This window comes from Uloborus diversus, chromosome 4 (assembly GCF_026930045.1).
Source record: "Uloborus diversus isolate 005 chromosome 4, Udiv.v.3.1, whole genome shotgun sequence".
NCBI lineage: Eukaryota > Metazoa > Arthropoda > Arachnida > Araneae > Uloboridae > Uloborus > Uloborus diversus.
In genome coordinates, this window is record NC_072734.1 from 2,496,956 (window position 1) to 2,520,454 (window position 23,499).

The 23,499-nt window shown below is 34.1% G+C and overlaps 1 protein-coding gene across 1 annotated transcript in view; it reads left to right on the top strand.

Moving 5' to 3' along the window:
• Positions 1–23,499, top strand: part of LOC129221584 (LIM domain only protein 3-like) — a 156,187-nt gene that overhangs the window by 124,768 nt on the left and 7,920 nt on the right. The window contains exon 3 of the mRNA XM_054856094.1: positions 22,287–22,552. Coding sequence (XP_054712069.1) covers positions 22,290–22,552 — 263 coding nt within the window. The 5' untranslated portion in view covers positions 22,287–22,289. The remainder of the gene's footprint in view (positions 1–22,286; positions 22,553–23,499) is intronic.

Here is a 23,499-nt window from a genome sequence, read left to right on the forward strand (position 1 = left end):
GGGCGCTGCAGCCACTGTCTAATGGCGGATGAAAAAGGTAAAACAAACAAATTGCCGCAACTTATAACTGGTTTGACGCTCAGTAAATGACTAATTTTTAATCGTGTTTATAGGAAGCTTCCTTTTCCATTCTTCTGAAATTACATTACACCATAAACTGTCTGAAGCCTGTAATTTACCTCAAAGAAAATACGTGGAATGGAATGTTTTACCTTTTTCTTTAGTATTGTTAATCGCCACAAGGTAGCGTATTCGAGCTCTAGAGTTGCGAATTTATCAGAAGACTGTATTGGGTTAAAAACATAAAGCCGCAGACATAAAAAACATATAAGGTGATACATTTATTTACGTTGCGAAATCACTAAATATATCAGCGCTTTTTTACCTCACAATATCTTATTCCTCTTTTTGTTAAATTCTATTATTCATGGAATTATAAATTAAAAGTTGAAGTTCTTTTTTTCTTTGCCTCCTGCAACTCATAAATGCATTTACCTCTGCAAGGCTTCGCTGTATTGCTTGAGGCTACGGAAGGGTTTTCTGTCCGCTACATGTTTCACAACTCCAGAATAATTGATGCAAATTTCATAGCACCGCTTTAATTTGCTATATTTTCTTCAGGATTCAAGTTCGTAATTCAGTGTGAAATGCATTAAAGAATACATAAAGACTCTACTATAAAAACCATACATTATTTCTTATTTATATTACACGATTTTGTGGTAACAGGGAGAAAAAAATCCGTCCTCGCAAATGTGGTTTCTTTTCTGTGTTAATAAATATAACATAAAATATAAATTTAGCTTGAAGTTATTCATTCAAATAGCCTGTTAAAGAGCACATTATTCGAAAAAGAATATTGTTTAAAACGTGTATTTCTATTTATACAGAAACAGTTATTTAAATGGCGTTTATGTTTAGGTATTAATTAGTTTTTATGTGATTTTCTGTAGTTAAAAAAAGTCTAGTTCACTGAAATGTTCTTGAAACAAAATGGCTCAGTGGTTAAACTTGCCACATCAAATTCAAAAATCGACAAAAGCTTATTGAAGGTTAGAAAAACATTTTAATTGAGAACTGTTAGTTTAAATGAATATACAGTGCACTTAAATAACTTAGATTAAAAACGGGATGCATTGCATTGCATTGCACCCCGAAGCCCCCCGTGCCTACTGCGTTTGCAGTTTACCAGTTTTAGATGCCCAAAATGACTCGGGCAAATGGGGCCACAGGGACAATTCAACTCCGGTGACTTTAGTCACATCAAAGCATCGAAATCCTACATCCATTGACGGTAATTCAGTGGCGACTTACGCTTGATTCGAGTTCATGCTAGAGAGCTTTGAAGGGCTGTTGCCATTCTAAATCAAATAATTTTCCACAGTTCTAAAGTCAAGAAAAGAATCTTTTTTCTTCGTAATACATACACATATTTTCCGCGTTTATGGTAACTAATTTTTTACCTTAACCTCGTCACACTTTTTAAAACATTTTGCACACTGCCTGATTGTAGTAATATCTCTTCCCATGCATGGTAAAAAACTGTTTAGTTAAAATATCATTAAAAAAACAACAACAACAGCAACACACGATTTAATCTGCAAATTATGATAAACTTTGTAATTTATGATAAATTTACTGAATTTTATAACTTTTATCACTTATTGTTTATGAAAAGTATCTTTTGCATAGTAAACAAAAGGAACATCTTTAGAAAACGTACTATCAATTCATTCATTCATTCAAAAAAAAAAAAGAAGTACAAGTGAACAACACATCTACTTTTACCATTAGGATTCACGGGGAAATTTCCGTTTTTTCCTCAACCTTACTTTTTTACCCGTGCATTTTCTCCAATCCTAAAAGACCTTAATTAGAACAAAATCCGCGAAACATTTTTTTTCTTGTAAAAAGGGACATGACAGGGATGAAATGGGAGGTAAGAAAAAAGAATATTGCTGAGGATAGGAGAGGAACATAAGCATTAAAGCGTCATTGGGTTCGAGTGCCTTTGTTTCAGGCTTGATTGGTAGTCTGGTTATTTTGCACGCAAATTTAGCTACATAATTCTTTTTTTTTCTTGTGAGGAAGGAATCTAAAAGCATTAAGGGCCTTAATTTGAATCTTGGGATGTAAGTGCCTAATTTTCAAATTTGAGGGGGAAAAGAGCGAGCAATTCGATGGTAAGGGAAACAATACGGTTTTCTTTTATTTCCGATTCTTTCTATAATTAACGCTGTGGGCTCGATTTTTTTTTTTGAAAACTAATTAACTTTTTAAATTTATGTTTGAACGCATTTTTTGGAAAATTAATTACTCATGAGATTTGTTTTAAATAGGGCTGCGCGCGTATTGGCTAAGAACCATTCGAAGTTACTTCGATCCCCCTAAATGGCATCCAGTCTTTCATGTGCGACCATTAAGTCTTGTTAAGTTAAGATGTAAATTGCACAGATCATTTTGACACCCAGAAGGAATCATGGTTTCTCTTTGATGCAAAACCGCAGCAGGGGTTAAATTTTGCAGAGGAAGTTCAAAGCCAAATAAATACTCAAGGGATCCTTTACATGTTTTCTTTATCTTTACTAATAATAAAGCTGAAAGTCTCTCTCTATGGATGTCCGGAGGATGTCTGGATGTCTGGATCTCTGTGACGGGCATAGCGCCTAGACCGTTCGGCCGATTTTCATGAAATTTGGCACAAAGTTCGTTTGTAGCATGGGGGTGTGCACCTCGAAGGGATTTTTCGAAAATTCGATGTAGTTCTTTTTTTATTCCAATTTTAAGAACAAAAATATCATAAGATGGACGAGTAAATTACGAAATTATCATAACGTGGAACCGTAGCATGGGCACAAGCCAATTGGCGAGATACGAAATTATCATAACGTGGAACCGTAGCATGGGCACAAGCCAATTGGCGAGATACGAAATTATCATAACGTGGAACCGTAACATGGGTACAAGCCAATGGGCGAGAAAATTCACCATACATTATTTGTAAATATACAGGCGAACCAAAAAACCTTTTAATTTTTCTATTACGGGCAAAGCCGTGCGGGTACCACTAGTATAAAATAAATGAGTTGAATCTGCTCAAAGCGAAGTTTTTACTTTTTTCATAGCGTCTTCAAGAGGCTTTGAACATGATTCGAAGATGATTCTCACTCTTTAATTGATTTATGTTTCAGTGTTACCAGTGAATGTCCTGTTGTGTCATAAAAGGCCATTTTAAATTTTACTGCTATTTTGCGCAACAATTTTTATGTGAAAAAGACTTTTTATCACATGTTGTGTACTAAAATAACCAGAAGTAGATAAAATGCAAAATCATATGTAAGACTGAAACCGTTAAATAATGAGTTAGATTTATTTTGTTCCACAAATGTCCCAGTAAAAGTTTTTCAAAGCTAACGTATGCTTAACAAGAATCAGTTGGTTTATTAAATTAAGGCAAGATTCATTTTTTGTAGCAGCCATTTTAGTTTCTATCAATATTTGTACTTAGATATTTCTCGTTAATCTTTTATAGTCTTGTTATGAACTGGAATATGGAAAAAAAATTTCTACGAATTTAACTGCTTTGTTATTTTTTATTTGCTGTTGTACAAGAAGTTCACCAATTCATTTTAAATTTTGGAAAGGGGGGACAAACATGGTAAAGAAGTTAGGGACCACGGCTCCAGAGTGTCATACTAATGAAAAGTCTAAATGGAAAAGAAAAAGAAAAAAGAAAGAAAAAAAGAAAGAAATATCATGTTTAATATGTATCCAAAATCTTTGTTTGACTTAGAACGAATTCTGAAAATACGAGCAATTTCATAACCGAGATCGAAAAATGGTGCTAACGAACTTAGAAAGAATGTCCGTCGTCAAACGCGTGTATTACTATCTTTTACTGAATATGACTCGACTAAAAGAAATATTTATTTTACTAGGCATTCACTGATGTCGCGCTTTAAAGACGTCTAAACTTTTATATTATTTACAAGTTGCAAAACTCTTTTTTTTTTTGAGCAATCACGATTGCTTATTGTTCTCATTTGACAGTCCTTGGCGTTTGGTTCCTTTTTCAGCTTGGACCAGGGACACCAGCACCACCGCCCACCGTCCTCTGGTTCTGCGCACCGTCCCCCGGAATCCGCTGCTCCTGGTCGGTGGTGTCCATGTCCATCACACATGCACGCTCATACACATGCACACTCACACACATACAAACTCACACACACGCCTACGTGCATACACACAGGTCTACAAACACACAAAAGCATACACATGCACGCACGCGCGCTTACACACCACTATACACACGTACACTGTAAAAAAAAATCCGAAATTTTACTGGCTATTTCCGTGGAACGTTTCGGGATTTCAGAGATTTTGACCTATTTCCCCGTAAAATCTAGTATCTTCGCCAAAAAGTTCCCTGAATCGCTAAACGATGCACGAATGCAGACTTTCCACTGGTGTGAAAACTAATTTTTGCTACCAGTTTAAAGCTTGACTGAGAGTGTTTCTTAAGTGTATTGGCTCTAGCATGAATACGGCCTGTCCGGAGAGTCACTGGACAGTTGCAGTCTTGCAAAGCAGGAATTGCAGGCAAGGACTATGCTTGGTTCTTGCGTGCAATTTTCGCTTTGGCCATGGTTGCTCTAATGCTTCTGGAGCTTTCTTGGTGAATCAGGAAAGCTCTAGTCAATAACGTTAAACCTATTTAATTTTTTAGAAGGTTCCCGAGACATGATTTGCATTAACAGGGGAGATTTTTCAATAATTCAGAAAGTTTCAAGGATAATCTCAGAAAGGTTACTGACTTTCATCGGAAAACGTTCCTGGTTTTTGCAAGATATGTTACTGGCTGAAATTGGGCACATCAGCTGCGTATTATTTTCCAGGAATGTTCCTGAATCGTTTTTACAGTGTAACCGCCTAGGAGGAAGGGCAGGTTTTGGGGGGACAGGAGCCGTTTCTAGAAACAATAACTCCAATGAGAAGGATCGTGTCGCAACTTGTGATTGCGAAAATCATAATTTGAATTCAAAATTTCAGATTTCAAACTAATATTTTTTTCCTTTCTGTTTTTAATTTTTGCCCTTCATAATTTTTCTTTCGTGGACCCTAGAGTTTTTCCTGAGCCCCACATTATTCGTGGTGCTCTAAAGCTTTGATGAAATGACAATGGAAAGTAGGGTGAAACTGTTAACCACTGAAATGTTTGATTTAGGGGGCTTGACTAACGTTAGGTGAGGATCTGGGAAAAATATCCCTCTCCCGTAGATGGGGTTGTATTCTCTCAGAATTTCACCCATTAACTTTGTGCTTTAATAAATGTGCCATATGGTTGATCTATTTTTCTTTAAGTTTTGATCATATCCCCATAATCCAACTTTTCAAATGCAAATAAATGAAACTGATTATCTGAAACTATTTATTAGAAACTTGTATGTAATGTGTTCTGTGTGGACTGAATCAGTGTGTGGTGAATTTTTTTTGAACAAAATTGCAGTTGCTATTGTTATATTAATAAATTAACTTATTTCTCAAGGAGAATATGTAACTTACCCTGCATGATTTAAGAGAATACGAGCATCATCTTTATCTTTACTAATAATAAAGCTGAAAGTATCTCTGTCTGGATGTCTGAATCTCTCTCAGGATCTCTGTGACGCGCATAGCGACCAGACCGTTCGGCCGATTTTCATGAAATTTGGTACAAAATTAGTTTGTGGCATAAGGGTGTGCACCTCGAAGCGATTTTTTGAAAATTCGATTTTGTTCCTTTTCTATTCCAATTTTAGATCATTTTCACGAGCAAAATTATCATAAGATGGAGGAGTAAATTACCAAGTTATCATAACGTGGAACCGTAACATGGGCAAGCCAATTGGCGGGAAATTCACCATACATTATCTGTAAATATACAGCCGAACCAAAAGACCTTTTAATTTTATACTACGGGCAAAGCCGTGCGGGTACCACTAGTTGTTTCATAAAAAAATAACTGTTTAACTGAACATTTTCCGTGCTGGAGCTGTTTCTAATCGTTTTTGTGTGTGACATCTCCAATAGAAATTTTACTTGCGAAACTATAATTTCAAGAAATGTTCCTTTGTAGATTATTAAACACTATTTTTTCTTAGATTTTGATGCACAAAGCATTAAAAAAAAAATGTTTTTTCAAAAATATTTTTAACTCAAGATATGGAAGTGTTTGGGTTGGGTTCCCTTCAAGTAGGACTTTGGACAGCTGTCCCATTTGCTCACGCGGTAAATATGCACTGGTTAGACGCAGACATAAGATACACATTCAGTTTGCAATGATAGGATGATTGAGTCAAGTGATTTTACTTTATACATCATTTTCATGTATTATTTTACTGACTTCAAAAAAGCTCAACATTGGAGATCAAATGAAACTGAATAAATCAAGGAGATCTTTCCTTGTCGCCAGATGGCAGCAGTGAACTGCTGCGAAACGTGCCGATTGAATTATGCATGATCATCGTATCTCAAAATTCCACGCCTAATTAATTACTTAATGTGTTCCATTACACTCAAAGGATTGTCAAAATGTGCTGAATTATTTTGGAATTTTTCTGAGATCTTGCAATATTTATAACGACTAATCATTTGCCGGTTTCGTTTCTGAAACACTTACAATACTGATTTGTTTTGATTTAACATTTTAACGTTTTGGGAAACGTTTAAAATTTAGATGTCAGTGTCAGGTCACACTCCCTGAAATAGAAAAATAAAGAAAGGAAAGAAAGAAGAAGAAAAAGAATGGAAAGCCATTTTTCTTCATTAATTAAAGTGTAGCTTCCCTTTTCAGTTTTATTATAATTTCTTTAAATAACGATTTAAATAAAAAATAATTATAATAAAGATGCTAAATGCAAATGCGGCTACAGAACAGTATATGAGGAAAATTTGCTGTAAGATTCAATAAAATTTATATTTAACTCAAAAAAAAAAAGCTTCATTTAAAACATAGTTTTTAGAAAAAATGAAATATATTTGTATCAAAAATGTTAAATGAGCACAAATTTAAATATATACATATATATATATATATATATATATATATATATATATATATATATATATATATATATGATTTTTAAAAAATATTTTTTTTCCAATTTCTCCTTTTTTTTCTCTGTCAAAAAAGTATTTTTTAGTGTAAATATTGAAAATAATTCACTGAGAAAGCATTTTGTTTATTAGTGGATGAATATAAATATAAATATATTTTCTTGAGCTAAATATTTCAGAGAGATGTGTGTCGGTATTTATTACAAACAATTAAATCAATTAAATGAAAACCTACCACATAGGGTCAAGGGCGCCCATACGCAAAATTTTAAGGGGGGGGGGGGGGCTCAAAAATTTTCCCCATGGTTTAGCAGAATATTTTCCCCATAGAAACAGATTTCAGTACACATTAGAGTTATTAAAATTTGACATTTTTAATAACTTATTTTCATTAATCGCTGTTGAAGAAATGTTTTTACATTTTTGCAAAGAAAAAAATACTAAAAGCAAGGAAGTTCTAATTTTAAAGGAGGAGGGGCTTGAGCCCCCACTTGCCCCCCCCCCCCCCCGTATGGGCGCCCTTGCACAGGGTACATATAGTGGTAGAGATATTACTTGCTCGTAGTTGCGCACAAGTAGTTTGGCCTATATGCCGTATGTTCGAAATATGCTAATTTTATTCGTTTTTCCACACTATGAATCTGAGTCTTTCTTTAAAAACAAGATTTCCCCAAATTTGGTAAACGAAGAAAGTATTAAAGTACAAATTTTGCTAGGAAATAGTTATTTCGTTGCTTTTTAATATAATACGCGCCTTTAAATAAGCGTTTCATTTTAAGGCGTGTTTAAAATTATATAAATTTGCATATTCATTTCCATTGAAAATGAATCAGTCTTTTTTCTAACTTGTATTTTTAACTTGTATTTACCGTAAGATATTTTTTTATTTTGTTATATGTTGCTGCTTTTTCCCATTTAGATCCCAAATTATCATTACTTAAGATTTTCTAACTTTACCAAACACACACACACACACAAAAAAAATCAAGATGAATAAAAATTTTTTCAAAGAAAGACGTGAGAAAGTGAACAGTAAAATTTCTCATTTTGCTCGAATCAGTCTCTTTCTTATTTTAAAGCATATATTTGAAGCATTTGCAGAGAAAGTCGAGTGATATAATCCACCTCACTATTGGTGATCCTTTGCGAACTGCAAAAATCAATTGTTTAATATACAGGTTGTCCAGCAAAGTACTCAATGGTTTAAAAATAAAATATCTCGGAAACAAAGGACGATATTGAAATAAAATAGACGGTGTGTTTATTGTGAATGTAAACAAACTACAGTACTTCATGAAAAAAAGTTGTTTCGACAATGCATGCCTTGAACAACACTGATTTCTCTTGTTTCCAATCAGTTTTGGACTAGATTTATCTAAATAAGGATTCCAACAATCATGAGGTGGACTTAAACTTCACCTTTGCATTGTGCAGCGTCTCCATGGAAAACTGTGCTTTGCTACCTTATTATTTTCAAATGTAACGTTATGTACAAAACTTAAGTTCGATAAAACGATGAAATTTTTCTGAATGTTTTGCGAAAGTAGTGTAAAAAGCTTTGGAAAACTCCTCAAAAAATCAACTCAAAAGCTGACTTCGATTTAATTAATCTGTAAACAGTTTCTTCTTCTTCATCAGCACAACAGCCTGGTGCAGGCCAAAGCTTTCTCCGTCGGCTTCCTCCAGGCGGTACGACACATTGCCAGGTTTCTCCACCTGTTCAGTCCCAAAATTTCTAGGTCCTTCTCAACACTATCCAGCCACCTTGTTGCTGGTCTTCCCCTCCTCCTTGTACCCTCAATCTTCGAAAAGCTTTTTAACCGAGTCCAGATTTGCACGCCTAAATACGTGGCCCAGCCATCTGATTCTGTTGGCTTTAATTACTCATAAGATGTTGGGTTGTCTGTATTTATGGAATACTTCAAAGTTATATAAACTTCTCCAAGCATCATTTTCCTTTACTGCTCCAAAAATTGACCGAAGGATCTTTCTTTCAAAAATGAGAAGTATGTTTTCCTCTGTTTTATTGATTGCCCATGTCTCACTACCGTATAAAATGATCGGTCTTATGAGAGTTTTGTATAGGTTTATTTTTGTATTAATGCAAAGGAGCTTAGAAATAAGCTGTAAACAGTTTGGTAAACGTAAACTCCATCTTATGCGATGCTTAATTTTTAACAGAAATTGTTCCGAGTGTCTTATAATTTTTAGAGAAATAACTTTCATGCGTAAATACCTTAAATTCTGTCAAATATTGCGCAGATGGACATAAAACAGGAAATCAACTCCAGTTAGATCTCATATACAAATCAAGCCATGATCTTACGGTGAGAAATATTTTGCTACAACATGACAAGAGATGAACGTCTTGTTGTAGCAAAATCTAATAGCTTCCAAAACTGGTTAAATCACTTAGTGATAGGTACAGTGGACCCCCGGAGAGTGAAGTGAAGTGAATAGTTAATACCTACACCCTCTAAAGGTTTGGAATTATAATATGTCGTTATGCGGTGATTTCAATAGAATATAACTGAATGGAAAATAATGTGATGGAATATAAAATAAGCAAACCAAATACCAAATATTAAACAAATTAGGTTTCAGGTTTTAGCTCTTGTTTATTGTTTATAGTTTAGCATGTGGTGCTTTTGCCCAATGTTACTCTATATTGCATGTACTGGAGTTTAAACATTCTCTTTTAGTTCATAGTTAAAAAAGTCTGGTCTTTTGATCATATTTAATGAATCCTCCACGGCTGATGAGCTCTGGATTCATACTTTATCTTTTCCTATTTAATAGCTTTATGCAATTTTCCTTTTTATCATCATTATTTTTATATAATTTGTTTAATATTTGGTATTTGGTTTGCTTATTTTATATTTACTTGGCTTTTTAGTTTTGCTGCGTTGCGCATCTATGGGCTTTTGGTGTGGTCTTTTCAATATTTTTCACTTTCATTATATATACACACACACACATATATATATATATATATATATATATATATATATATATATATATATATATATATATACATATATACAATTATATACATATAGATATATATATCGAATTCTACAATCCGTTGTATGAAGAAACAACAAACCTGTGGATGTTTCCACCTAAAAATTACTTATTTTTTGCGATTAACTAGATTCTAATACACATCGACTGATTAAATTGGTTTTAGAATCTGTTAAAATCCTTATACGAAAATTATGAGTTTCCAATTGTTCTTCAATGGATGCAGTAACACTGTCAAAATCAAAATATGAAGTTGGCAGCTAAAAAGAAAAAAAAGAAATTGAATATCAAAGCTACCCTGAATGGCTGTACAATTAACTCCCAATTATACGCGAATCAATCAACAGTTAGGAACACTTATTTTCGTAGCAAAAGGCAAATACCAATGGCTGTCTTTTGACGAGAAATTGCAAATTCAAACTCAGTGATTTTTGTTTTATTTATTTTTTTATTTCTTTGCGCTTTCTTCAGCGTACATACGTACACTTGTTCTATATTGATGATAAGTTTTGTTGTACAAAAATACAAAATATTTTTACAGTACTATATATATTTTCAGTGTTTGAATAAAGTATAATGCATCAATACAGCTAAGTTTTTTTGGAAGGGCAATTTTTACCTAATTTGTCCCCTACTTTAGTCTTTTTGCGGTATATCTGCGACTTTTATTATCTGCGGCACTTGTGCCACCCAATGGGGTCGTTTCCGACATTTTAAAAGTATTTTTTTCTGAAAGAACATGCATAAAAACATAGGATCTAACCATTTTTTAAATAATTTGTTTAAGTTTAATATTTTAAAAAATTACTTAAATCGGTGATCTTTCATTGTTTACATTTCTTGCCGATGACATTACAAATGAAGAAGTGCCATTCTGTGTTGCCATTCACTGAGCAAAATATTTAATTCGCATCTTTACTCACGTGTATTGGCAACGATAGGGTTGATAGCAAGCGTAGAGCGCAATTTTAATTCGCTTCTTGATTATCATAGCGTGGAAACGCGGTACAAAGATGCGCCAAAAAGCATCATTTGTGACGTCATCTAGACCACGCCTTGTTTGAAGAATCGGACATTTTAAAAAATTAATTAAAAAATAACTGTTGGAAAAATGAAAGAATTTTCTGGGTCCATGTTATTATTATTATTATTATTATTTTTTTTTTTTTGCTTATTCTATCAATTTCAGTGACTAAAAGTACTATTTTTGACTGAAGGAAACAACCCCATTCCGCTGAATATCGGAGGTTTAATGTATGTATTTTTTTTTCCTTTTCGGAGAATTAGAAATTCAGCAAACGTTGCACGTTGCGTATGATACGTTGCCTGTTTTAAGAGAGTTTCATAAAAATCCCTTCACGTAACGAAATCGTTTGGATGAGGTGAAGCAAAAATGACCTAAAAGTGAATTTCTTCAATAGTTACATCGACCCCTCTATTCAATTTCTCACATCCTTCCCCAAAAACAGAAACCTTCCGCTCTGGGGCAGAAACCATTCCTTCCATCTCATAATAATTACCGAAGATTAAAAAAGATGGTTCCCCCAATTAGTCCTCAACTGGGAAAACGTTACCAATCTATAGATATAGATATATCCCCATTCGGAAAGCATCGGCATAAATATATATACGCGCTCCTATCCATCGGAGATATATATTATGCCTCCTTTCTATCTCATTGCTTTCCCCCGAAGGCAGTTATTAATTTAGTGGAGCCATTCTTCATAATTTTATGTCCCGGAGTGGTAAATTGGTTTAGTCAATCAATGGAATTAAGCAATTTTCGTAAATGCACTCCGGCGGAAAAGGGGGGTGGGCGGGAGCTGATCGTCTCGCGAGATCTTTTTGTTGATTGAGACGGTTACATTCTACTGGTATTTTCCCCAAATTGGACCTGTTCCGTTAGAAGCTATCGGTACGGCAATAAAGGTTAATCAGGATTTTCAGATTTTCGAAAAGTTAACATCGGATAAGCATGGTGTGTTTCGCATAATTTTTGAAAATATGCTGCTGGATGGATGTCGGTCTGTAGTTACTTGATTGCTTCTGAAGATGCAAATGATTTTTTTTTTGATGGAAAAATGGTCTCAAAAGGCCTCAGAAAAAACCCTGCAGAATTTTCTCATCTCTTAACGGTAGTGATAGTGGCGAAGGTAATTGTGTCTGCGCGATTAGAATGTGCTAAAGTAATCAAAGCCACAGTAATGCACATCCGTAACCCCTGTTCTCGCTACGAGATTGACTGAATTAAGGCTTCTATAAATACGAGCCGACCTATTTAATCAGCTATTTCGGTAATATTCGTATTTAGGGAATGAACAAATAAATACGTTAGTGCAACAAAGTAACATTAGGAAACACAAAGTTGATAAAGCATAAATTCAGGAGCTCCCCAATGGTAGGTCATTATGACCTCCCAAAAATCTCCTTATTCTGCAAATTTTATCTCACGATTCGGCAAATTTGGAGACGAAATCGCAATTTCAAATGCCCGAATGTCCCTTTTTTATTAGATTGTACGCATGTGTGCCATTTGGCAAAATTCGGAGTTCTGTTCGGTAAATTGACAACTTCCCCTATCCCAAAAATTTAAGTTCGGAGCGTCTCTGCTTGAATTGCATCCGAAACTTATTGAACACACGTGTTTCGATAGTAATAAAACACGCGAAGTTTTCATTAACTCCTTTTCAATATAGAAAAGTGTGAGCTTTTGGAGCTCACACCGTTTTCAGTCCAGTTTGCCGTCAAGTCATCCGTAAAGTTTGCTTTATGCGTTGTTTTTCTTACTGTTGCTATCTGGTAACAATCATCATTGTAATTGGTTTCCATATTTCGACGTGTTTGCTTTAAAACGCACTTTTTCTCAAAAAAAAAAAAAAAAAAAAAAGAAAGGAAAAATTAATTTGAATTTTGACCTCTTGAATTCAAATTATGTTTTTCGCAATCACGAGTGTGTGTATGTAGGCGTGTGTGTTTGTGTGTGGGGGGTATGTGTGTTTGTGTGTAAGGGGTATGTGTATGTGTGTGTAGGCATGTGTGTTTGCGTCTGTGTGCAGGCATTAATGTGTGGGTAGTTGTGTGTATGAATGTGTGTGTGTGGGGGTATGTGTATGTGTGTGTAGGCATATGTGTTTGTATCTGTGTGCAGGCACGAATGTGTGGTTAGTTGTGTGTATGTGTGTGTAGGTGTCTGTATGTATGCGTGTGTGTATGTTTTTGTGTGTGTGTAGGTGTCTGTATGTATGCGTGTGTGTATGTGTTTGTGTGTGTGTATGTGTGTGTGCGTATGTGTGTGTGTAGTTGTGTATGTATGCGCGTGTGTGTAGGACATGGATGCAACCTGGAGACGGCTTTCGCTATAGGAGCAGCATCGTGAGGAGCCGGTCGACGGTGATGGTGCGGAGGGTGCTGGTGGGAAAATAAAAGGAGTTGCCAAAAAAAAAATCATTTTTCTGCACCCATTTTATAAGATCAATTTTTCTGTGTAGAAGATGATTTTTGGGAAGATCACTTCAAGGATAGTAGATTAACTAGAGAGTGAGGAAGAGATCAAAGCTATTGGAAGAGCCTGACACTAGTATAGTGCCAGAACTTGCAGTCTATTTCAAGGCTCCAGTTCTTAAACTAAAGGAAAATTCTATACGTTACTACGATGAAAATTATAACTTTAAAAATTTAGAGCTATTAAAAGTTGCTTTAAAGTATTTGAGAGTGATGGCAACTTCTGTTCCATCGGAAAGAGATGTTTCTCTGACTGGTGGGATAGTCAGAGAAAAGAGAAATGTGCTTCTGGTGGGACAAAGTAAACAAACTTCTTTTTCTCCAAACTGTCAACACTAATAGTCGGGGTTACTAATCGACTTCCCCCAACAAGTCGTCCCTATTACTTACAATTTGTGTTTAATTATTAACTAACAGTACAACACATATTTCTCGCTCTTAAAAATAATTGCTAGAACTAATTTTGTATTTTTAAGCTAATTAGCACAACTTTTTCTCGTCATTCAACTGACGGTAAGTGCTATGATACATTTTTTCTTAGATTCTTTTTTGATGTACATTTACTTTTAGTTTCATTAAGTTTGAAAATATTTCCTTATTACTATAACTAGTTTGTATTAATCGGTGTTTGTTTTATATCATAAATTTTGTACTACTATAATACCAAGATGTTGTGAAATTATTCTTATTAAATTATAATAATGATTTGAGGTTCAGTATTTTCAATATATTCGTCGGGTACGTATTCTTTCGTATTGCTTAAATTCGTGTAGTATGTTCAAAAATGTATGTTATACATTGATAAAAAGATCGATGTTTTAAAACATCTATGTTTTTTGGTCGATGTATTAATACCATCGATGTTTTCATTTCTAACATCGATGTTTTGAAACATCAATGTTTTCCCATCGATGTCGCACCTCTAGTTCTAACGATCAGCTGATCGTAACTAAAAGATTTTTTTTCTTTTTTTTTGGGGGGTGGGGGGTGTATTTGTTCTTTTCTCTTTCTTCACATCTGTTAACATCATAGTGAGTTTCTTGGCTTGAAAGGAATTTTTGAGTTTTATTACATAAGTGGATTTTCTGGGGAAACGTGATGATTTGCAGTTTATACTTCCATAAAATATATCGTCCATTTTTCTTTGTCATGTCTTTTTTACTGAAACCCAACCTGCTGATCATATTCAAAACCGAATTATTGGTTAAGATTATGCTTCTGCTCATTAGGACGTCCTGCTAAGGAGAGCTATTAAACTGCTAATACTGGTATCCAATAGCATACTCAGCAAATGTATCAATTAGTCCTCGAATGACATTCTATCTTATAATCTTGGGTTGTATATCACTAAAATATCATTTTATCGTGAAACAGTTTATCGTTTTCAACCACGCTGCACGAAAACGAACAAATTAGTCTTTTTAAAAAAACTGCCACTTTTGCTTAAAAGGTTATTTTAGAAACATTCAGCCAGCGTTCAAATTTATTTCTTATGAACGAAAGGTTTACTCCTTAATGTTTACTGACATTTCTCTCAGAAAATAATGCTTTCTTTTGAAATTCTGACAAGCAAAAGAAATAGAATTTAAAAATAAAAATGCCTCAACTTTGTTCTCCGAACTCTTCGGGGAGCGTGTATTGTTCCATTTGTCAAATTAGTGGACTCGTGTCTTTTATATTATACTCAGAGCATTCCATTCTGACTGCTGTTATGTTCTTTACTTCAACATAATGTTCAAAACTCTGGGTTTTCAGAGTCCCGAGTTTTGTTCAAATACTTATATTTAGTGGCAATGAAGGAACGTTCCCATCTTTAAAAAAAAAAAAGAAAATCCTGCTTTGGATGACAAAATGCATTTCTGTCTGGATTCATTTGAGGGTTTTTTTATTATATATTTTTTTGAATACGTCATGTTTTATTTATTTAGTTTTTGCTTTACTATTTTGCTATATTTGCTGTAGTGACAGTGGTACGCAATCTATGGCCCGCTAAGATGATCCATGTAACCCGTTGTTTTGCTCAATGTTACGAATCAAAGGATATATTCCGGAACTTTCCAAATCAGACATTTATCCTCATTCGATATTTGAATAATTGTTGTAAATACAGTCGAGTCCCGACTTACGCCAGGGATGCGTTCCAAGACCCCTCGCGTAAGTCGGAATTTCGCGTTGTGAAAAAGGGTTTGTGTAAAAACTTTTATAAACATACCCCATTATTTTAGATACTTGTAAACACCACCTCAAACTGTTAAAAACCATTTCATAGCTATACAGTACTGTTTCTTACAAAAAAAAAACCTGAATTTTTATTTGTATTTTAAATTAAAAAAAAAAAACCGTTTTATTCAACATAAAATATTGCTACGATGCACAAAAGCAAAGATCAATGAGAAATAAAACCATAAAATAAACCAGTACGGTATATAGTAACAAAAACAAATGCACTATAGTTGTACTGTACAGTAGATCCAGTAATGATATTTGTAACTTAAAAAAGTGAGGATGATAATGATTTATGCTGCGTGATCTTAAATTTTGAAATACTTCCTGGTTTCTTTCATTCACAATACAAGAGCAACTTCCATTTTCATAATTTTTGTATTTTGCTTAGGTACAAATCGGTGAACTTTGACGGATTTCTTTTTCTTGACTTTAATTGTACGTATGGAAGATTCACTCATACCTAGTTGTCATGCTATCTTTGACGCACTTTTTAGTTGAGTTTCAGATTTTCGAGAAGCTTTCTTTCATTGTCAGAAACTTTCTCTTTTTCTTTCGATATTCACAAACTTTAGATGAGACAGCGCTCTTAGGTGTCATTATATTTCATCAACTTTCGCATTTAGAATGAAAAAAATAAAATGGAAAATGTGAAGTAGTTATTTGTGTAAGCGATGCTAAAGGGATGAAGATCCATTCACGAAAAAAAAGTATTTAGTAACCAATAACAAAGCCGATACTTACGCACCACTATTCTATTCCGAAAAATTTCGTGTTGAGGGCGAGGAACTCGCGATAGGTCTAAAATTCTTTACTGGTGAAAAAATCGCGTTATAGCCATTTCGCGTAAGTCGGATCGCGTTGTAGCGGGAGTCGACTGTAGTCGGCTAGAAATCGGCTTCTAAAATACAGGCGGGAATTTCGTATCAATAAAATGAGCTTGAATGATAACAATAGCTGTCGGGTTGCAATTATATCTTTTTCCTTAATTTCCCGTGTTATTAAGAGTGTTTTAAAAAATATATTTGATTTTATATTTATTCTGGCTCGCGATATTTATTATTGTATGAGGTATGGCCCTCGGATAAAACAAGGTTGAGCACAACTAATTAAAAAGGTACCAGGTTTAGTTAGACAAAACAATATAAAACACTCCAACTTAGGAAAATTTGTTTTACACAATATATTAAAAAATGCTTTTAATGAGGAAACTGTATGTACGGCATTTGATCGCCTAGCCGATATTTTGGTAGATGCACCGAATAACTTTCAAAACTTTTAATCATTTTGGTGGAATGGGCACACGCTAATTTTTTTTTTTTTTTTTACCGAACTGTATCCGAATTTCATCTATTTGTTTCTCTAAAATAGACAATTGTGAAATCTGAGTCGATGAAATATCATATTAATACATTCTGTTTATTAAATCATTAACAACTAGTTATATCCCTCTCAGCTTGAAATCATCTTCTGTTTCAATTCTTGTAAAAACTCCATGGATGAAACCTATAAATCAGTACTTTACGTCTTGTTATTTCAGTATCAGTCAGACAATTTGACCTTTATCGCGGTCTATAGCTCTTTCTAAGATGCATCTGATGTACGACATTGATAAGAATGATAGCTATTTGGGCTTCCAGGCCTTGGTTTCCCCTATCCCCCTTTCCAAGATCTTGGCTGTCCAAAAAAAATTTTGGATTCTTGGGATTTTGTTCAGAATTTGCGTTTTGGGTTTGTTCATGAAAAATTTATCTTTATAAAGAGATTTTACCGATAAAACATTTTGTTTTTACAAAATTATGTTTGGCTTTTATGCTACGCAATATTGATCGCACATTATTATTATTATTATTGTTATTATTATTATTATTTATTAATTATAAGGTATTAATTATTAATTAGTAATTATTATTAGTATTATTATTTACTTTGCGTAGTTATTTAAAAAAAAAAAAAACTTTTTCGTTTCAGCTCCGGATGTTATTTCTATCTTTATATAGTAGGGGAATGTGGGGAAAGTGAGAAAGTGAAATATTTACCCTGCATTTAGCGCCACCTATCTGATAATATTTTAACAATGTAGTTTCTATGGGATGACAATGATGAGGTCATTGTTAGTCATAGAGGCAGCACTATGACTAACAATGTAGTTTAGATGGGGCGAAGTGAAATAGCTTATTTTCTTTACTCACTCAATCATTTACTAAAACACTTACCTGCTCATTTATTTATTAATTCATTTACGTTCCTTCCTTTAGTAATTCACTTATTTATTCATTCATTCTCTAATTTTCTTATTCATTCAGTCTTTTACTCATTCGTTTATTTTTTTTCATTTTTTAATTAATTAATTAATTTAATTATTCGTTTATTGCTCCATTTTCATTTCATTTATTCATTCTAAATTTTATTTCCAGATTCATTTCATTAAACATACTTTTTACAATCAAATAGAAAATATTTCTTTAAAAAAATATTTTATTTTTCACTTTGCCCCATAAAAAATAAGCGAAATTTTCCCACTATTTTTTGAAGGCTCAAAATTACTACCAAAAATTAAAAATAATGTTTCAATGGAAGTTTTATTACAAAATACAATATACTTTCCTTTTGTACTGTATTTTTCAAAACAAATTTCCAATTTGTTCAGTTTGAAAAAGCTCAATCATCTCAGCCATTTCACTATGCCCCACATTCCCCTACTACTTTCCTGCCTATCTTGTACTATCTGTGTAGATATATCGAATCAAGGCAATAACATTTTTTTTTTTTTTTACCATAGACGATTTTTTACACCCTTTTTTTTTTTTAAAGAAATCATTCCAAAGAAATGATTACTTATAATTTAACTTTAGTATTTATTAACACAATTTTTCAGTCTAACATTTTTGGGATTAATAAACTATGATAGTAGCAATAACATACAAGAAGTTCCGTCTAAAGCTAAACGAGCCTCTTTTCCCGTATACCCATACTACTTTATAGTACCTGATCAATACTCTCAAAAATAGCTAAAATCGCAAATTGTTTCAAACATATTTCTTAAATATTTTAAGCTGATTTCTAGGAATAAAATATTTTTCACTCATCTAAAAAATTAGATGCGTAAAAAAAAGCAGCACCTTTTAAACAAAGCAGCTAATACACTTTTTTCCATTAAAATTTTTTTTTAACAGCTTTCAAAACGAAAGAACAATAATTGAAATTAATATGCTCATTAAAATAAATACATCATATCAGAAAAAAAATCGTTTCCTTCTCCCCTGCTGCCAAAAATATTTTTTTTAATGAATTAATGCCCTTACCAAAAGAAATAAAAACAATAAAATGTCAACTTAATGAAATAATTTTCATTGTAAAAAAAAAAAAAATCTGCGCATATCTTTATGTAGAAACATGAATGACTTCGAGTTTATCCGCCGAAAACTGAATACCTAAATTAAAACTTTAACGTGAAAATAAAAACAAGTCATATCAGCACTAATTATTTCACAGTTAAAACCATAGCTGTGGAGTCGGAGTGGAAGTCAATCTCATTTTGGGATAAAGAATTCGGAGTCGACTATCCATGAATTCGGAGTCAGTAATTTGTCCTCCGTGTATAAATTTTTGCCAAAGCTACTACGTCAGAGTCTGAGTCCGATTAATCATTGGGCACAGGAGTCGGATTCAGAGTCAGGTGCCCCTAAATTCTCAGAGTCGGAGTCTGGAGTTTGGCGTCAAGAGCTATTTCCAGCAAAATTTGTTTGAAAAAAATCCGCCTTCAAGTACGGAATCTACACTGACTTTCAGTTTCCCTGTAGGCACTAATGTTAAGGGATATGAAGTGTTCAAAATTGAATAGAAAATTGTTCAAATCAAAAAGATATTTTATATACAAGTTTTTCATCAAAAGTTTTTTCCTACAAAGTTTGTTTGAAGCAAATTCGCCTCACAGTTCGGAATTGCCTTGAATTTCCCCGTAAGTGCTAATGTTAAGTTTTTTTGAACTGTTCAAAATTGAACAAAAAATAGTTCAAATCAAAAAGTGAAATATGGGAATAAGGTGTCCTCGCCGAGATCTTTCGAACAAAAAAAAATTGTTCGAATCGGACTATTCACTCAAAAGTATTAGGGGGGGGGGAGGCAGACAGACCGACCGACAGACATTTTCCCCCATCTCAATACATTACTTTCCAATTTTTCAATTTTTCGATATTTATTTAATTATTTTATTTATTTTTGACTTTTTTGCGATATTTTTAAGATGCATTAAGCCTTCTTTCATGCTTTTTTCTTCTTTTTCTGACTTTTACTGGGAAAGCAGGCTAAAAATGGAATTGAAACTCTTATTTTTATGGTCTTGGGTTTTCGTCCTCGATCTTGGGAATTGTATGAGCTCAAATTTGGGCTTTGAAAAACTCTCAATGACAGCCCTGCTACATGCTGATAATAACACTAATATTGACATTGCTACTCTGTTAAATTTAAAAAAAAAAAAAAAAAAAAAAAAAAAAAAAAAAAAAAAAAAAACCCTTTCAGTACTAGAAAATCTGTAGGAAACTGGAATTCTTTAAAATTTTCTAGCAACCAATACATCTTCGTAAGAATCCTAGTTTCCGAGAGTTTTTTTTTTTTTTTTTTACAGTGTGCTGTACTTTATTCTTCTTTTCAACCGAGCTCTAATTTGCGCATTATTTTGTATTTATTGTGTGACAGTCTTATAAAGTTAGGAAAAATGTATTATTTAGCGTGGAGTAAAGATTAAAACCCATTGGGTGGCCAGAGCAGTCCATCTGGAGGTTACGGGATGTCAGTATGACATCTCGAAAAGGCTTCCTTAAGCGGCAAATTTTTTCTTACGATTAGGCAAATTTAGAGACAGTATCGCAATGTTGCAACTTTTTTTTTATTGCCGAAGTCTCATCTCGTTAAATCTAGTCGTAAAGATATCTGCATGCTCTTATTTAATCGCTTAGTGTTAAATCTAAACATATTTAACTTATTGCATGTACGGGACATTTGATTCAATGTCTTAGATTCTTACTTCATCATTATTTTACTGAATTTAAAGTAGAGAGACAGCACTCGACTTTAACAAAACTATTTATTAAAAACAAATTAAAAGCTTGGTTAGTTTACACACGCGTGAAGAAAAATGAAAAAACAAGTCCTGACTACCACAACACTGGCAGTTTTATATATTAGACAACACTGTTGCCACACCAAAAGTAAAGGCATTAGAAAAATAGAACAAGGTTAATTTGCATAAACATTAAATAAACAACATTAGTAATTAAGCATGAACACAAAACATTGAGAATATTCTAAAATTCAAATTCTCTATTTTCAGTTCCAACACTTAGGAAATTTTTGCTTTCCACTTGGTAAATTATGATTTTTTCCTCTCAACAAAAATTAACGTTCAGGGCTCTCCTTTTAGTGGGGTTTAAAATTCTGTACTTCAGAGCCAGACTGGCGTAAGTCTTATAATCGCTATTTACAGGGGAGTGGGAAAACAGTTTGCCTGGTGCATACAAAGGATGGGACGACTTTCGCTCTTTTAGCACTGATAAATAATTGCAAATATTTATTATTATTTTCTTTTAGAATTACGTTCACATGGCTCGATACGGAATATGATTCTACATACAGGGTCCATTATGAAAGTAATGAGCATTTACTGGCAAAATATATTTATTGATCGTAATTTGTACGAATGTTCAATATTCTTCAAAATACATTCCTCCTGCATCAATATATCGCCTGAAAGCCACCCTGAAACTCCTCGACGGGAATGCCTCTCAGGAACGTTGTAACATGGTGTTGGATGTTTTCCACGATTTCCCAATGTTTTCCTTTCATCTCTCTCTCTTGAGGCGCGGAAACAAAAAGAAGTCACATGGAGCTAAGTCGAGACTGTAAGTGGGTTAAGGAACACTGGGGTGTGGTTCCGGGCCAGGAAGTTGGTAATGATGAAGGCTGTGTGGCTGTGTTTTGATGCGCGACTTGCTCATTCGCGCTTATTTGGGGCGTGGGGATGATTTTGTGTGCCACTCACAGCTCTGTCTCACGCAAAACTTTTCGTCGTATCTTTCAAGCGAATATTCAAGTATCGTTCAAGCGAACGTTCCGTCGCGTTATGTTACAAAAGTTGAAAACACACTTCAATCGGAGGCACGTATCTCCGCTCACACTGCTCGAACTCAACTGACGACCGGATGCATTGAAAGAGCATATCCCCCACCACATTTTCCAGCCAGTTTTACCGTACTACCATCTATCGTCGCGTCACTATAACATTAAACTCATTACTTTCATAATGGATCCCTAACAAACGGAAAATCGCAGTTGGTTGACTTACATTAGTCTGGCTTAAGGTATAGAATTGTGTGGATTTTTAAAAAGTGCTTGTAGAATTTTAAATCTCAAAATGTCATTAAAGCTACCATTTTCTTTTCCAGACTATGGACATGAAAGCGGAAGTCTCGCAGCGGAAGCGCGCCCTACCGGCTGTCGTGGGAACTTCAATGGCACCACGTGGTGAAAGTGTAGTGAATTGTGCAGCGTGCCAAAAGCCAATTAGAGAGAGGTACCTACTGAAAGCATTGGAGCAGTTTTGGCACGAGGACTGTCTAAAATGCGCCTGCTGTGACTGTAGACTCGGAGAAGTGGGATCGACTCTCTTCACCAAGGCCAATCTAATCCTATGCAAAAGGGACTACCTCAGGTAACTTGGAATTCTGTTTCCGATATATGGTTTTGTGGGGTAAACTAGGAGAGCACATTACTCAACTTTGCCCCCGACACCTTTTGACTTAGAGGTAAAGAACTGGTGAACCATCCCGCTATTCACACATTCAAGCCCGCTTATTAGAATATCGGTTTAAAGAATATCCCGCTTAATTTAATACAATTTTACTGCACCAAATGTAATGTGTTATTTCGATCCCGGTTATTGGAATATCCCGCTTATTAGAATATTTTTTCGTGGCAAAATGGCTATTCCATTAAGCGGATTCGACTGTATTTAGGAAACAGAAAAATAGTTTGCTTCAAAATCTTTCATAAGACTATTATCAGGAAAAGAAACCTGGTCATTTGTGTGAAACTACACACCAGTATTCAGCATATGCAGTTAACCGTGGGAGCAACTAGAGCTAGATAGGGCAAATTTTGGAAACATTTTAAAAGCACCTGGTTTGTCCACCTTGGTTTGTTCAGTTAGTTCCTGAGAGTCCATTGCAACATATTTTAGACTCGGTCCAACAAAAATTTTGCAAAAAAAAAAGGCAACTTGAAGAGAAAGTAAAAAGAAAAGAAAACATTAATTTTGATGTGTTATATCAGGGGCTCCCAAAGTTGGTGCCACAGAATGAGGCGAAGGGATCCTCGATGACTCTTTGGCATCTTTATAATATATAGTAGAATCTGCTTAGTTGCACCACCGGTTAATCAGATCAGCCGCTTATTCGGAGCAAATTTTGAACCAAAACAAATCCCACTACGCAGGCCTAATATTATTCGCTTATTGGGACTAAAAATCTGTCTAATTGGACCAAGGAACATGAGAACAAATTGGAAAAAGAATAAAATAAATCGTCCGCTTGCAGCGAGTTTCAAGTGGGTCAATTCACTAATAGTTAGTGCAATAAAAATTAATAATGGTTCATTGTA